At 36.9% G+C, this 18,685-nt stretch overlaps 1 protein-coding gene across 1 annotated transcript in view; it reads left to right on the top strand.

The window, feature by feature from the left end:
• Positions 1 to 5,022, top strand: part of LOC124544674 (putative ATPase N2B) — a 105,113-nt gene extending 100,091 nt beyond the window's left edge. Inside the window, exon 7 of the mRNA XM_047123297.1 lies at positions 190 to 5,022. Coding sequence (XP_046979253.1) covers positions 190 to 312 — 123 coding nt within the window. The 3' untranslated portion in view covers positions 313 to 5,022. The remainder of the gene's footprint in view (positions 1 to 189) is intronic.
• The last annotated feature ends 13,663 nt before the right edge of the window (positions 5,023 to 18,685 follow it).

Genomic DNA, 18,685 nt, shown 5'->3' on the forward strand with positions numbered 1-18,685 from the left:
GAAAACAATTTTTTGCTGTATAGAGAAAGTGCAGATCAGGATATAATGCATGTGAATAGTCATGCCAAATGTTTGGAAAGACAAATAATAAAGTAGGATTTCTTTCATGTACAATTCCAGTGTGCCTCAATTGTAACTAAACATGAGTTATACTTATGTTGAATGTGTTTTTTATTCATTTCTTTTTAGGAAAATGCTTCTGCTAACATATTCACTGGTGAGGAAGAAGTATTTGCCTTTGAACGCACAGTTTCTCGACTGTCTGAGATGCAAACCAGAGAATATTGGGAGCAGTGGGAAAGGCATAGATAGTCACATGTGCCTCATTACACTACAGTTCCGAATATCATACCTCACTTAGGAGGAATAGTCAATTGTAGTGCCATCTGTGTTTGCTGGAATGAATTTGATTGTTTGCATATATTCTTTTGTGCAATATGTGCAGGCACATTTAGCAGACTAGGTGGCTGAAAGACCACAGATGAGATTTACTGATATAAAAAAGATGTACATAATAACTTAATTTATTATTTATTTATTGTTGTTTGCAGCATATACTGCATATTTTTAAAAATATTTTAGAGTGAGACTATTTGCATTTGGAAGTATCCAAATCATACCTGAAAACTTGTTACCATCTTACATGTAAGTATTAGCCTGTAAATACACAAAGGAAAAAGGTGTAACTGGTCACACAATTTGTAATTAACACTTTTTGAGGCAATTTTATTTGTGCCTTCATGTTGTTGTAAGTACTCAGCACCTTTTACCTAGATACCACAGTTCTAGTTATTGTGTTATGTTTTTAATTGTGTAAATGTTTGTTGAACAAACAAAGGCTTCAGAATAAGGTTCTAACGACAGATTGACCATTTGCATTTTACTGGTTACTGTCTAATATATCACTTTTTGTTACATACACAGGATGATAAGTTTGCCCTTCCTTTACTGCTGTGAGAAATTATCTATAATACTTACCACTGTAATATTGTATGAGAAGATGCATAAACTTCAATCAAAGTAAGTTGTCTGTGATAGCATCTCATTATTTTTTGGTTGTATTGTTGTTTTACCAGCTGTTGGTTCAAGTGATAGAAAATAAATAAACAAGTAAGGTATGGTCTCGAAGCAGAAGTAAAATGTTCCTAAATGTGTTCCATGTACTTCTCATACATCACCATACTGTGTTGTCACCATATTATTTGTTCTTTAGTTCTGCATCAGTGAAAACATTGAGAAATGTCAACACAGTAAAATTAGTAATTGAGAAAGTGTGTATGAAGTATATATTCATTATTAAATTACAGTTACAAACAAGAATTTGTAGTTAAAGATACAGCAAGAATGTTCACTGTTAGTGTTTCACTGTGACAGCTACTCACACTACTGATGTGTCAGGGATAAATCAGTCTTACATGGTCTAGCTAACAATGTTATGTAGAATTTTACTATTTTCCCAAAGTCAGTATATATTTATTGCATCTGCTGTAAAAGATGAAAAAATCAACATGGCTAGTCTCTCTGAACTTCTGGTGTAGACTGAAATATGAGTGATGTAGCAATATCCAAAGCAATGATTTTACTTTCATCAAATTACTAGACTGCTTCAATAATGTGGATGCATCGTGAAGGAAGTTGAATTATTTCTGTGTACACTTTTCAAGTGTTATGTTTTCATTTGAGTGACAATAATATGAACAAATAAATTATTCCAAATTGCCTATTAGTGATAAATTATAGTTAAGTCAGTCAGTTTGCTCACTGTCTTATCAGTTTGTAGACACTGTAAGCTGTATTTGTTTCACAAAGGATTTGGCAGCAGTTTGTGTGATCCATTGACATATAATGATTTTGCACCAAACTACAGCAGAAACTCTCAAAATTCTCATTAACAGCCATTCTTATAATATACAAATGGATCTCATGCATTGATACAAATTGTCTGCTGTGGAGATGAGGACTAACTTTGCCATAAACGTTTCTCATCATATGTATAGTCTGGAGGAGTAGGGAAACAGGCAAGAGTAACAGAAGACAAATATCTTCTTTTGAGTACTGGTATGTCTTAGTCTTGGCTTGTCACTAATGTTCTAATCTAGATGCACCTCATTAACAAAAAGTGAAGAGAAACAACTAAAGTTGAAATAATGCAATCCCATAAGAGAACATGTTTCTGTTGTAGTCTTCATTTTTTCTTTTCTAACACAGTCCCAACATCACATCTGCATTTTTTTCTTTTTGCATGTAAGACACTATGAAAAATGCTCACTCCTAATATGAGTAATTATCAGTTATACTAGCACCAATAGATGATTTTTTTTTTTTTTTTTAAATCAATGGATTGATGTATGTGAAGTACATATTCTGTTGTCTTGATCTGTGCCACAAATAGTATTAAGCACTTTTAGTTAATGTTAAACATTTAAAACTATATTTGTTGTTCTGTATTATAAGATTTGTTCAAAGGAAGTGTCTCCTTGAAACTTATGTAGGCAAATTGTGTACTTAAAGATAAGTAGTCAGATATGTGAACAGAGTGATGGAAGAAGACCTATAATACATGCCACAGCTTAAACTAATAATACTTGGCAGCATGCTGTAAAGCCTAGCTGTTTGTCACCAACTTTCAACTTTATTGGTAGTTGAATGTATAATCATTAGAAACATTCAATGTTACTAGTGAAAAATCAAAAGGGAAACCCAGTACAGTGTAAAAAGCGACATTTGCCATTCTTGTTATGGTCAGATAATGCTGAAGTTTATATCCAGTTCAATACTCAAATCTTATTAGTTTTTCTTAAAGCTTGGTGTAGAGGTGCCAGTGGAGGTTCACCATTTTAGAATCTTCTTCAGAATAGTAAACGACACATTCTGTCATTGCCAATCAAAGCCTCAAAATTTTTAGGAGGTAAGTTGTCCGTAAGTGTACCATTTCTATATTCTCAAACTGCAATGATGATTTTCCTTTCAGGCATTGGCTGTGATACACCTGCTGTATTTTTATTTGATGTCATTTCTTTCTTTTTACAGTATTATTATTGGTTTTACTTGTTGTCTCTTACATAAAATGTACATTTTTTTCATTACACATACAATTAATGTATTTTTTTGATTAACAGTTAATGAAGCCATTTGGCAGTCCAAAGTTGCCCCGCCCCATACTGTCTATAAAAAAATCATTTTATTCAGCAAACAAGATCCTATAAATTCATGTGAACATTATGTTATTTCATGTGCTTCACATTGAAGGAAAATTATTTACAACAAAACTGCAATATATCGTCACCTCCTTCCCAATATGGTGGCTATTAATTTGCAGTTGGTTTATCAAGTTTATACTGGTCCTGCATTTTGCATTACAGGCTTCAAACTTTAAAATGACATTTGATGGTAATGTTTCATTCATAGTAGTTTTCCAATTCGTCTTAAGATTTTGTTGATGGGTACACTTTGGGGTATTTCACAGGTTGCTATTTTGTTTAAATATGGCAGTTATTGTTCTGGATACCAGTTAAGCACAATCAAAAACTGATCCCTTATCTCTTAAACTTATTTTAAAAAGACTGTTGCATTAATCATGGCACCTAAGATGTGACATTTTCTGATGAAACTGTTAGCTATAACTTTAGAAAAATTATTCTGTATTATTTACCATCAACACCACTGCTGCTGTAGGAGATTGTTGACAGGATTGCTGAGTGGGCTGCAAGTATTATTGTGTAATATTTTTTGGTGCCCACCAGTGCTTATTGTTTCTTCAGCAGATTAGATGCATTACTTGTTGCTTAAATAGCGACCGATGACCTCAGCAGTTTGGTCCCTTAGGAATTCAAACACATTGTTCCTTAAACTCATGGTGTGGAGGCCCTTGGTTTATATAGAACATGTTGAATTCAAAGTATAAGGCACAGTTTGTGATGCAGAAATTATTTGTGTTTGTGGGTATTGACGGGATGACATCTTAAACAGAACACCACTCAAACTTGTAACAGCTCTCATGTGTCAAAATAATCAAAAATAATTATGGCCTTCATGGGTGACAAGTTAAGTGATACATTTTGTCTCTGTGGTACTGATGATTCTGTAGTTCAGATTTCTGTGTATGTCCAGTTTCCAATGATTTTAATTATTCAATAAATCATTAATCATCTTTTTAAATTTTGAACAGCATAGACAAAGAAGTACTGATATAAGCAGATAATGTGTATTTTAAGCACTGTTTCATAACAGCTATGGTTACTTGAGCATGTACAGACCAAGTGATCCCACTGCATGTCACCTGTAATGACCCAATGTCAAAAAATCACTGAGCTCCAATTGATCTATTATCTCCCTTTGTTACTTCCGTAGATTTACATCTCTAAAATTACTACAAGTATACTTTTGAAGGCTTGACCAAAGTGTAGAATTATTTAAGTGGCAAAACATCACCACCCAACACCTTTATTATCCCTCTTTAACACTATTAGGCATTTTTACCATGCACAACTGCCAAATTTCATGTAATAGGTTTCAGCAGTTGTATTTAAGTACAACTTGGAATGGGCACAGTGACACATTTTTGATGTTTAAAAGTCACTACTTTATACATTTGTAACTAGTTGCTGGTATTTGGTAATGTGTGAAGCTGACTTTCAAATGTATATACTGGATTTGCTATGAAGCCATATTTTTCATAGAATGACTCATCTGCTGTTGCTTATTGTGACTCTTATATTTTAAAAAGTTATATGAGCACATTATTTTAAAATAGTTTAAACATGCTTTTAGTATTGTTCACAGTGCCAATGTATTTATCTCATATAAAAGTACCACTGATCTTCATCTTGTGATATTTTCATTGTGTATAATACTTATTTGTTAAATGGTGACTTAATGTCAGACTGTGGTAAACCAATATCAAACAGCACCATGTAAAACAGTCATATTTTGGATTGTAGTGTACTTATTTGTGCATAGGTCAGTAACTTTTTGATAGTGTTAACAAAAGTTTATTTTTAAATATAGTATATCATCTTTTAATCGAGTGTTATTCTTTCTTGCTGCGTTCATTTCACCTATTTCCTAACTGTGTGTGTTGTTACGCTTCCATGTAATTTGTGAAGTGTCAATCTGCAAACTGTGATTTTGTGTTTTACTTGTTCCAACACGTTGTTCTATGTCTTTCATAACAACAGTTTTTGAGCAAGCTATACAAATGGTTTGTAGTACCTACTTTAATTAAACACTGCATATAAGAGAAAACTGCAGTGTACAAATGTAGTGGGAAATTAGAAATGAATAGAACCAATAGCAACAGTTATCCAGATCTTTCAGCTGTACTAAATTTAGGCAGCACTGCCTCACTCCTAATCTCACACGCAGTATGTCCTGCAATAAAGTAAGTTATGCCCAGAAAACAGAACAGTGTGCTCACTTCCAGCATGCTGGATGGCAATTGACAGCAGCTTACTATGATTCAATGACATTACAAAACCAAAAAAGGTGAACAAAAGTTTGTTTTTATTTAAATGGTGAGTCCTACCCTAACACCATAATGTGTATATCCTGGCCTCAGTGCTTGTATGAGTGACTAAGTGCAAAATACTATTTGTGTATGACAGTCTAGTGCTGCATGCAACAAATGCTTTGTAATTTCAGTGAACAGAACAGTCACCAGAGCTTCATAAACGCAATAAAACATGTAAACCAAACAGATGCTAAGAACATCCTAGAATAAACCAAATGGGAGAATACTACACAATAGAAAAGCCCATAGACTTGTAACTGAACAAGACAGGAACCGAGTACCATTGAACCGAAGCAAGACATTAAAATGGTAAAGTGGAAAAATGCAGAAGCAAATAAAAATGATTGCTTAATGGTGTGCTTACAGATATTCAGCTGAATTATTTCCACAACTGACCCAGTCTTCTTCTTCGGGTGTTATGATTATGTTTTTAGGTGTACTCACTGCCTTGACTCTAACCAGAGTTGAGAGTATGGAATCACACGATGTATGAGGACACTTGTACTCTGGCTACATTCACCAACTATTCAGTTTTTCAAAGGGTCCTTGAGACCATGAGACACTTAGCCTCGCTGAGAAAAGAGATTGATAACTTCCTGTGAAATTGCCTTACTTCACTACAGAACACATTACTACAGTATTGACAGATATTACACAGTCTCTCTCTCTCTCTCTCTCTCTCTCTCTCTCTCTCTGAGAAGGAAGTGAAGCACCCAGAAAATATGGAAGAATGGCACTGAAACTTCATACACCATCGGCAGGTATATAAATAACTGGAGTTGTAATTCTCTCTGACTGGCAGAATGGCCGCTGAGAGCATTAGTGTTGTTCATATTTAGTGTTGTCACCAGGCCTGGTAGGGTACATAAAGGGCAGAAACAGCGTCATGTTGAGTGATGACAGTGAATGACATGTAGATGCTATGTACTCATGTGATAGAGCTTTATTAGCACTTGACAGAGTTTGAAATGTGCCTCATTGTGGGGTCTCAATTCAGCCAGCTAGTTGAACCATACAGTATCCAGATGTGTGGGGCATTCAGATGTGACAGAGGCCAGATGTTGGACTGCAAGGGAATGTGAGGGCAGGCTTAATCATCATCAAGGTTCTGGTTGACTACATCTACCATCACAAGGAAGGATTGCTGAAGTGTGCACCAGGCATATCATAACCCCTTCACCTCCCATTCAAGAACAAATAACTGACTCCCTGCAACATTCTGTATCATTCCATACTATTACTCATAGACTGGTAGACACTGTAGTAGGGGATCACCATCCCAAGCATTGGTTGCTGTTAACACCACAACAAGACACTGCATTTTGAGTTGTGCCATGACCAGGAAGCATGGACTGCAAATGAATGGTCTTGCATTGTGATCATCGATGAATAGCAGTTCCTCACTGCCGGGTGACCACCATCTGTGATTTGATGATGACCTGGGGAGAGGTCCTTTCTTCCAATGAGTTGGAGAGGCATCATGGTACTAGTCCTGTCATCATGGTGTGGAAGCCATCGGGATTGACTTTAGGTCAGAGCAGGGAACTCTGATGGCACAGTGGTATGTCATGGACAGCCTGCATCCTTGTGAGTTACCACTCATGCAACGGTGTCATAGTGCCTTTTTCAACAGGACATTGTTCATTCACACATGGCATGTGTGTCTAAGAACTATCTGTGTGATGTTGAGGTGATCCTGTGACCCCTGAGATTCCCAGATCTGCCCCTGATAGTACATATGCTTGGTTAGTTTGGGTATTAGTTCCGCCCCGGTGCCATTATTCAGGATAATAAGGTTCATTTAGAACAGTTGTGGTCTAGCTTGTATCAAGAGAGCATACAGCAGCTTTATGACACCTTTTCAGACTGAATCGGTGCATGCTTCCAGGCTAGAGGGCATGCAACATCATTCTGATAAGTGGACTCATACTGTCAGGTTCTTTCTGCATTTGACTTGATTTTGTAGTCACTGAGAAATATCACATACCTTCTGGGTGCTTCATTTTCTTTATATGATGCTGGAGAATGGAAAAGGTCCTTCCAGTCAGCTAATGTGAAGATGGCTGACTGGATGTTTGAAAAAGTTATGGAACTTGGTCGGGAAATAATCGAACAAATACAAGACATGAATAATGAGAATCTTCAGTTGCTCATGTGAGCAAGAGCTGGATAATGACTTGCATGCTACTCCTGATTGCAAAATCCCGTGGAGGGAGGTATGCAGCTAAGTATGAGCATGAACATAGCCAGAGTGAATACTACAAGTCAATGCTCCAGGCCTGACCTACGTAGATGTCCCTCCTGGATTACTGTCTGTCCTGAATTCCCTTTGCTGCCCCCACCTTTTATCTGGGCAGCAGTCTGCATTGCCCCTTCCACGTTGGCACTTCCGGCCACTGCCCTTTGGTGCCTCATATGCGACCATATGTGGTCCCCACCCATACCTTGTGGGTTCTCCACATGAGGTCGGGATACATCATGAGTCTACATAAGATTACCGGCCGCGGTGGCCGAGCAGTTCTCGGCGCTTCAGTCCAGAACCGCGCGACTGCTACGGTTGCAGGTTCGAATCCTGCCTCGGGCGTGGATGTGTGTGATGTCCTTAGGTTAGTTAAATTAATTAGCTCTAAGGGACTGATGACCTCAGATGTTAAGTCCCATAGTGCTCAGAGCCATTTGAACCATCCACATAAGATTGTCAGCCAACACCCAAGCCACTGTCCTTCCAGTGGCGTCGCCTTTGTGCTCCATGTACTTTCTGGAAAAACTTATTCTTTCTGACTTCTGTTCATTGCTTTTTCTAAATATGCAGTACTTCCCTCCATTTGGGGGAAAATTTGTAGGTGCTGTCCTCAGTGACCACAAATTTTTAGAGAAGATTTCTCACAGGTTTTGTTCTGTTAATGGAGAAACATACACATTTGCTTTACAATAATGTCCAAAAGATGCACACAACTTCCTTAAAACTTTCCACAACAGAAATACATATAAATCATCTTTTCCTGTAAGAGGAACATGTACATTTCTACATTTCACAATTAATATTATTGTTACATGTCCTAATACCTGGACTAAAGGTACATTTTATTTTACAATATGAGACATTACTTATTATCCTATCAATTCTCTTTTCTGGTAGGATACTATTTTACAATCAACTTTACAGTGAATTACACTTGATACACTGCTGTACACTTTGTAACATAATTACAATTTTAGTACTAGTTTTTCACACTTTCTACCAGTATTATCCTTCTTCAGCATTTGTTTTTGTCTTAACACCTTGATAAACACCATTTCTAATGTATCTACCAGGCACTAGAGATCTGTCAGAAATTATCTCTTAACTGTCTCTAGATGTGCTTCTTGAGGATGATACCTGACTATATCCCTCTCTGGGCACTGATTTACAATACTGTTTTTAGCAGACATTTTTATACAACAATCATTACCCATTGTTTTGTGCACAAATTTAAAACAGCCTCAACAGCATTTACAATAGCTCCATAGACAACCTAATATTACTCGAATTACTACACCAACCCCATGAAACTCCAGAAAGAGAAATGACTTAACGAGAAGTGGCTGAAGGCACTTCTCTCCTGGCATTCAGTCTCACTTTATAGCTCATCCAACTTATGTCCTGCAGCTTATATTGGTTATTTAAGTGCTGACGATGTAAGGAGGTGCAAATAATATAGATTATTTCAAGGTGTGTGGCTGGCGGATACATTCACCAGGAACAATTCATGCATCTGATTTTGCTCTTCCACAGTCTATTATTATGATTACCAATGAAACAGTCTAATTGATTAATATATTAATTCTCCTTTTAACAGAATGATATGAACCTCTTCTTTTTTGGGAAAAAATGGGAACATCTTCTATTGCTGTGATAAAGAATACGTATGTTACAATCACAACTGAGGTCACTGATATACTCAAAGATTACAGGTGCTGTGCTTCCTGGTATCATTTTCAGGATGAATAATTTAGAAATGAAAGAAACTGCCTCCCATTCCAGAAGACATGTTGTAAAAAGCTTTTACACAAATATACACAGCTCACACCCGCAACATGTCCACCCAGAATAAGGGACAGGAAGAGATAGATAGTCAAAGACTGAAAAATTTAATACCAGCTTAAACATAAGAATAGAGGTATATGTTCATCTTTCCTTTTGTGCATTTCTGTTTTTGCCTCACACAGTGTTCTGATATTTATTAAGTGACATATGCTTTATGGGTAAACCAAAGTAAGATCTATCGCAACTGTGCCCCCTGCAGTATACTGGCAGTGTCCATGATAACTGGATGGTAGCATACAGTAGTGGTACTTTTTACAAGCTTATGTAACATAAATAATCAAATTTTATATGAATGTACCACTAAAACTACTTTTTGGTGTGACTGGGTATGAAATCCCCTTATTTGTGGTGAAGTTGTTATCTTATTTATCCTCTGCACATGACAGTTTTCTTTATATTACTATTAATTTAAATGAAATTTACAAAGGTTCAGTTTATTAGAGCCCATGACTCGACAAAAGGCATGTTTGAATTAGAGTCCTTTGCTCCATCATTGTGTAATAACTGCCACCCATAGTTTGTGCAGCCATATCTCCACGCATTGTTTGTTATAGTGTCCAGATGGTAGCTCTGTAGGATAAGTGCACATTGATGAGTGTTTGGTTAAAAAGTTTGATTCCGTGAAGATGAAGTCCTATAGTTCCAACCACTGTTATATAGACCAAGTCATCTATCACATATTTAAGTGTTCAAAAGGCCCTCCCGTATCATCGACACCACGTCGAGGGCTCACCATATTCCAGGTATGTCCATAAATTACTTCCTTTAATTCCTTCTTCGTAGTAAATTTCAGCATCTGATGCCACTACAGAGGGTACTTAAAATGTTTTCTTCATTGTAGACAGCCACTAGTTTGATTGCTGCTTCACATGAGCATGTATTCCTTATTTGACATTGGCTAAATATACGATATGTGGACAGTTTTTCTTGAAGTTGCTTTTCATTTCACTTATGTTAAACACCCTTTTCAGATAAAATTTTCCCTACAAGTATTTGTACAAATGTGTAAAATTGTACATGAATTACATAAAGAAATTAAAGCATGACATAAATTTGTTCTATATGTCATTTTAATATTAGCTGACATGCAAGCCATAAACACAGCACTTATATAAAAGTTTGGACGTGAATTTGTCACATCATTTTTTATGTTATCAAAAAAATATTTTAATACAAGTAAATAACACTTAAGAAGTCGTTTTCATCGTCAAAATTCATAAGGCAGCATTTCAGTGACAAGTTATTTCCTATTTCCATCATTAATAAATCATTTATGTTTGCAACTTTTAAGATGGGCCAGTACTCCCTTTAAATTTTAACTCATTATGTAATCTTTGTTTAGATGAGTAATTGGCAAGACATATTACATGTTAGGACTGAAAAAACAATATACATATATGCAATTTGATGATATGCATGAACTACTACTATCAACTCATTTAACTCAAGAGTTTGTAATTCCAGATTGTTAATGAAAGAAATAGAGAACTTCACTACTGTGTTTCAGTTACAAGGAGGCATAACTATGTTTAGCAATGCATCTCTCAATTCTACCAGGCGGTGGTCTATAAATCTACAGGGAGCTATGATAAGGAATGGAAAGAAGCACTTATCATCTCATGCCAAAATCCATCATTTACACATCTCACAATAACTGAGCAAATTCTCTTTGAATGCTTCTTTGTATTTTGCAACAGACTATTTACTCAGTATTTGCATCACTATAGGTAAAATTCTAACATCATTGTGTCACACATGTTTATTAATATCATTTGCTTAAATGTACCTGTAATGTTTGTGCTTCAGTGTACTTAATTTATACTTTTCTCTGTGGGGGTACCTTGCTACAGTGATTGTGTGAAGAGAAATGTTCGTGGTAAGACATCAACATCAGAAGTAATTGTGTCTTGAACACTTGTATTCAGCATTCGTATCTTGCATTCTTCAAGGCATGGTCCGAACCCTTATTTTTATCCTGTGGTAGTATAGGACCTAGACTTTACTTCGCAACATTTTATGCACTATAACTTCTTTATATTCACTCATAACATTCACATTATCACATTTATACACATATTTTTATATAAATAATTACTCATATCATGGTGTGGTCCATTTCTTTTGATGTCAACTACCTAAATTCTCTTTCTTTTCATTACTGGAATATGGCCTTGCATCATTCCCTACTAGGTATGTAGTTGCTCCAAGGCCAGCCAACACATCATTCACACTTGTATCACACTTATTTTCATTTAGTATGCAAATGTTTTTAGTTCATTATTTTTCTAACTGATTCTCAGAATTCAATCCTTTTTTTGTGAGAGGACAAATGTTAACAGCATGTCTATGACTTCGAATTACGTTTTCCATCTCTTCCATATTCGTGCCATGAAACTAACAGGTACTTTCCTAGGGCAGGTACAGTTTCATTACCCATCTCATAGCTTTCGGAATTTGAGCATATCCCAAGAATTATTCATTCCTTCATATATACAGATATCCTATACCATAGTGCTTATTTTACTTTGTATATAGCCATAATGTAGATTTTTGTGTATATATTATAAATAGTAACCTAATGTGTTGACATCTTCCTGCAGTTAGTTCATTTTCTTTCCTTCCTTGTAAGTATATCCTTATATTAATTTTATTCTTGTAGTGTAGACCACTGTGTTTATTTTAGTAATCAATTTATATTCAAAATCTTTTGGGTATATTCTACTTGGTGTACAAATATTAATATTAGATGAGTGTCTGCCATGTTAATCAGTGTGTTGGAATTGTTTTTGCTTCGTGCATGCCCCGTGGTCACTGTCCTGTGATGCAAATTTCTATTGTGCTTGCGCAGTGCGTTTTGTGACAATGCTACATCATTTATTTGTCCCCACCACATTTATCAATTTGTGGTTGAGTGGTGTATGTATTTTAGTTGTGAATTCACATCACGATGATCATATTCAGCTTAGGACTGATTTTCACATCATCTTTTTGTTAGCGAACAAAATCTTAAATAACTACTGACTTTCCTTATTTCTATTTTCAAACATATAAATAATGAGATAAACTTATCCTAAAACTAAGTGAACATCTTTCATAATTTATAGTGAAATATTTTCACTACTCTTAAGCATAACAACTTCATGAGTTGTTGTAACCTTTTGTCAGACCCATTCACCATAAAAATTCCTTTAGAACCTTGTGTGGACAAAGACTTTTGTCTTTTCCTTTCCACTTACAGGGTATGCTAGTCTATATGATCTTGGATGGGTGCTTGTGTAATTACAAATGAGCCCGTATATAAGAGTTTCCATTTGCAGTTTAGTTTTCCATATTTGGCAAACTTCTTGTCCTATATGGAATTTTACAGTGTGACCTAATCTTGTTCTTCAGAACAGTTTTTCGAAACAGTACTGCTACAGTGTGTGTCCCACCACTCCTCAAGTTATGTGCCAGTATTGGATGCAAGATTTATTCTTGCATAAAAAGAGAAACCAGCCATGTGTAACACTTCAAGCAGTGTTGTATTCTTGGGAGCCAGACTTGTTTCTTCCTAAGCTGAGAGGTACCTGGTACAAAAAACATCCACGTCGATGATAGGTACTTCTTAAATTATCACTCACCATAGACAAAAATTTTCGTAATTTGTACAACTTATCATAACTCTTCACACCCTGCTTTGTTATGCAGATGGCTTTTAATTTATGTCATCATCCATACAATCTGCATCTTCATCTAATGAATACTGATTTCGAAGTATTTGAGAATGGAGTACTGCCATTGTCACATCTTTTAATACTTCCCTACAGCGATTCATTACAGACTGAAATTGAAAATAATGGCTCAAATGAAGTTCATTTATCCTTCCATACAATATTATGGCAAAAATTGAACTCTGAGTTATTTATGAAAGAGTCATCTTCTGTAGAAGACAATCTTTCTAATATCCCTGAAGTCAGTGGTGATTCTGGATGAGTATAAGTCATCATCTCACCTGTCATAAAAACCTGCATCAGGAATATGCCACATAACACGAAAACAATTACACACTCAGTTGCAGTGGGGAAAACCAGCAACACTGCACAGACAATAACGTCTGCCACAGAAAGATTATATGGAGCAATGCTACTTCTGACCCCTGTTGGTCGTAGTGGCAACTATCACATAACGTACTAAGGGTGGTTTGATAAACTTATCTCCATGCTGGGTGAGTCAGGACTTTCCAGTTAAGTCATATGTTTCTTGCACCACCATGCACTTAAGCAAGGGGGGAATGTTGGTACACCCATTGTACCACCCACCCTAAAAGAGTTAATCCAGTTGGTGTAAAATCTGTTGAATTATATGGCCTGTTGAAGTATATGGCAAGTTATTAGTGATTTGCTGAAATGACAAGATGAACTCGATCCATTTTGTTTGTTTCTGTGGTGTGTATCAATGTATAAATCTGTTTAATTCCTTAAACACCTTTTCTATGGGGCTTGCTTCAGGGTGGAACTGTGATATCAGATTGTGTTTTATTTTATTTGTGGTCACGAACTCCTTCCACTTGTTACCTGTGAAGTACGATGCATTATCAGCTAACATTATCTGCGACTTCCCTACTCTTAGGAGAGAGTCATGTGTAATTCTTATAATAATAGAACCAGCACTGCATAAACTTAACATACCTAGAAAAAAATCGTATAAGGCAATTACGTTCTTAACACCCCCTGTTCTTTTTGGATAAGGACCAGCAGCATCGAATGATACTGAACCTAAAGATTTTATGGGAACATTTGGGGGTGCAGTTCAATTAATTTTGATTTGTCAGAGTGTTTTGACTTCTGATAAGTACAGTAATACTTTTTTGAATTACTTGGAGAATTTGGTGTCGCATGTTTGGGAAGTAGCAGTATGTGTTTATCTTATCGATGCATTTAGGAACACCACAGTGACCCTATATGTTGTGAGTGTGAAGAATGAACTCATCTACAAACTTTTCACATAAACATAGGCACCACTGTTCTCAATTAGGTGAATGTCACTGAAGCAGTATACCTTTGTAAATACTATAAATAAATTTTAAGTTGTTATCACCATTTTCTTCAGACAGTTTTAGTCCTACCTTCTTCCACCAAGGGTCTTCTTGCAATTGCAATTGTACATTTTTACACAATATTGTTGGAGTGTTTGGTCTCACATAAGTAGGATGCGGAGTTTGCACTTCTGTTCAGTGAATTCTAAACATTCGTTTAACCCTTGAGGTAGCCTCGACAAGGCATCAGCAATTATATTTTGTTTACCTTTGATGTACACTACCCCAAAACTGAATTCTTGCCAGTAAAGACACCAACTGGCTATTCTTCAGTGCAGAAATCTGCATGTCAAGAGAAAAGCTGCACTATAGAGAGTGGTTTGAGCTCCGTTACTGAATATGATTGCCTCACATTCAGTAAGAGTTCTGCCTGCAGAACTAATTATCATGGGTGATTGTTGTCCATCTGTTTTGGTGATTTGGCATAGGCATGCCGCCAGACCACGCAAAGATGCATCAGTAGTTAAACAAAACTCTTGTGATGTGAATTGGTGATGCAATATACTTGCACTGAGTGGAGCTTCTTTTATGTTTTAATAGTTGGTTTGACATTGCTTGGTCCATATCCACAGGTTATTCTTCCATAACAAGTTCAACAGAGCGTTGCTATTCAGTAACTGCTCAGGAATAAATGTCCTAAAGAAAGACGCTAAGCCCAGATACGCTTGAGTTGTTTTTTGTTCTGAGAGGGGGGAAAATGTCTGATTTTCTAACATGGGGGCGAATGTTGGCTTACTGTGGCCTGTTTTAGTTTTTCTAATTGGGGGGGGGGGGGGGGGGGGGCATGGGTGTCGTCGTAATCTCTTCATTCCTTTGGGTTAGCTCCACTGTGTGCACAGTGTGGTCTTGACTTCACCAATTTGTATCTTGCAACACCCGTGAATTAATCTCTTTGATCTCCACCTCCACCTTGTACGTAATTGTTGTTCCGCTGGTTGTAACTACCAGGAAGAGAGCTTCCTGGCCATCTACCAAAGACCAGCCCTTGCCAATTATTATATTGGTTATTACTTCCCACTTGGGTTACATTTGGAATATGTTGTCCAAAACATCTCTGTTTGGTATATGTTGGTCCATTGTAATTAGGGTTGTGGTTTCCTTAAAAAAAAAAAAAAAAACTTGTTTGTGTTTGGTTTTCTTGGTTACCATAATTACCTCTAGTGTGATTATTGTTAAAAAGCCAGGTCACTCAAATTCAGAATGGATAAAAGTATTCTACATCGTTCTTAGGCATTTTGATTAATTTTTCCTTGATTTGTGCTGGTAAGCGACTTTTGATAACTTTTAGTACATCTGCGTGAGAGATTGGATTTGTCCAATATCTTGTTTTGTTTAGGTATTTTTCAAAATACTTCTGTAGTCCCCAATATTTACTGTTGAATGCTGCTGGGTTAAATACCTCTTGCCGTAGCCTCTCTTGGGCTGCTGTAGTCCAGAATGTCCAAGAAGGCACTCTCAAACTGTTCATAAGTTGGCACTGCTCAGCCATATCAGTTGCCCATAATAAAGCATTGCCTTGGGTGTACCCCATGGCGAACCTGACCTTCCGTGCCTCAGTCCATTTGTGTGATAAACTGCCTGTGCTGTAGTAACACTTCGTCAGCTAGAAGAATACGGTAGACTGACAGGATGTGCCATCTGCTGCTGCTGTTGCATTGTTCGGCTGGATACAAGTATACTCTTTGTATGCTGGTGCAACTGGTATTGACATTGGCAGTGTCTGTTGTATTTTGTACTCCCCTTCTTCTCCACCTGATGGACTAGTGGTAAATGGTGGATATGTATTGCAACTCACTATTCTGCCAGACTGGACCTGATTGCTAGTGATTAGTGGCTCCTTTGTGATATTAGTGCCACTAGTTAAACTGTTCGACAATTTTCCTTCTGCTGCCATTAAACATGATTCAATCCTGGCAATTACTTCATTTTCCTTTACCTTGACTACCTCTTCAAACCCTTCTACATAAGTCTTATGCTCTTGCACTATTCTCTGTTAAGTTCTTTACGTCTGTATCAATTGTTTCTTGGGTTTTCCTTACAAACTTACTGTTAAATTTTAAATTATCCATTTCCACAGAAAGTTCCTGCATTTCCTCAGACAAATCTTTACATACAGTTTGCAACTCGGTAATAGTTTTACACTTTTATTAATTTCTGATTGAGTCCCTTGCATTTTAATCTGTGTGTCGCTCACGTTTTTCAGCCCACTCATGGGCTGTGCAGCTGGCCCCGGCGGAGGTTCGAGTCCTCCCTCGGGCATGGATGTGTGTGTTTGTCCTTAGGATAATTTAGGTTAGGTAGTGTGGAAGCTTAGGGACTGATGACCTCAGCAATTAAGTCCCATAAGATTTCACACACATTTGAACATTTTTTTCAGCCCACCTGCCATTTCCTTTTGTGCCTTGTCAACATCCAACACCTTTTTACCTAATCATGTATTTCCTAAGACAGATCTGTGAATAGCTCCACTTTTAGTTCTTTTCCCTTTTCAGACAACTTACAGGCCAGTACATAACCTTTTACTTAGGTCATCAGATTTGTGCATCTGTTCATTTGAAAGTTCCTCAAATTTTTGTGTCGCATGATTCCTAAAATCATTAAGTGTTTGTGTTGTTGTTTTGAAAAATCTTCAACTTTTTGTATTAAATTATTAAGTTTTTGAGTTAGATCTTTAAACTTTTGTGTTTGTTCATTAAAATTTTGTGTTTGTTCTTTCTTAAAATCATTAAGAGTTTTCATTGTCCCTTACATAGTTTGTATCAATGTTGGGGCATCATTGTGAACACCTACTGAGTCGTATCTGATTACATTCAGATCTGTTTCACTTGATGCATAAATTTTAGATCTACTGTAATCTGGACTACTGTGCTTTACACTAGCCTCTCATGAATAAATGCTTCTCGGTGAATAGGTATGTGGAAATGGATTAATAATCGTGACTCTTCAAGCTTACCTGGTAGATATGTTGTAAATAGTCTTCATGGGTCTGCTGCCATATCACGTTGTGCAAATTCCACAATATTTCCTTGGAGCAACTTTCCGACATCTTCAGGTGGCTCAACCTTGCTGGTGGCAAGGTACAACTGACGGTATCTGCACATCGATGCCCCATTTCTAGAACATGTATGCAAAAAATGTGCAGGTGTGGAAATCATGCATGCGTAATGATTTGCAGTTAGATGGTGCCATACTCAAACACCCTCTGCTGAAAATCGTAGAGCGGCCCCCTCCTACGCATGCACTGTACTCTGTATTTACTAACAGTGTGGCCACTAAAAACCTTACTAGACCAATGTTATGAATGGATCTGTTATCAAAAAAATCTTGATTTTTGCGTCATGATTTAATAGCAGCAAATGCAGAGTGCCAGGCTGCGCTCCGTTGAAATCCTGCTTCCCTGTTCGTGAGGTTATCGGCTGTATGGATATGAATTGGTTCCTTAATGACATAATCCCAGAAAGATGATGCCAGGGATAAAATTTGCATCTTTTCATAAACCATGCAATGTCCTGTATTCAGACAGTGTTTCGCAATTCCCGACTTTTCTGGTTGATGAAGACGTGTATGACACTGATGTTCATTGCAGCGTTCTTGTACTCTGCGACATGTCTGGCCTATATATGCTACCCCACATTCACCAGGAATCTTGTACACTCCACGTTTCCTCAGGCCAATATCATCATTAACTGAAACCAACATGTTTCTCAGTTTCGCAGGTGGCTGAAAAACACACTTATGACAAATCTTCTGAGGATTCTTCCAATTCTTGACGACATGGCACCAAAATATGGCAAAAAGGCCAATGTGGTGGGTGTCTTCATATCTTCATTCTGCTCGACAGACTGAACTCACTTGGGCCTGATAATCTCATCAACAGGGATGCAGGATTTCAACTGAGCCTAGCCTGGAACCCTGCACTGGCTGCTGTTAAATCACAACACGAAAATCAAGATTTTTCAATAATAGACCCATTATAACATTTGTCTAGTATGGTTTTTAGTGAGTAATACCTGGC

The sequence above is a fragment of the Schistocerca americana genome, chromosome 8 (assembly GCF_021461395.2).
Source record: "Schistocerca americana isolate TAMUIC-IGC-003095 chromosome 8, iqSchAmer2.1, whole genome shotgun sequence".
Taxonomy (NCBI): Eukaryota; Metazoa; Arthropoda; class Insecta; order Orthoptera; family Acrididae; genus Schistocerca; species Schistocerca americana.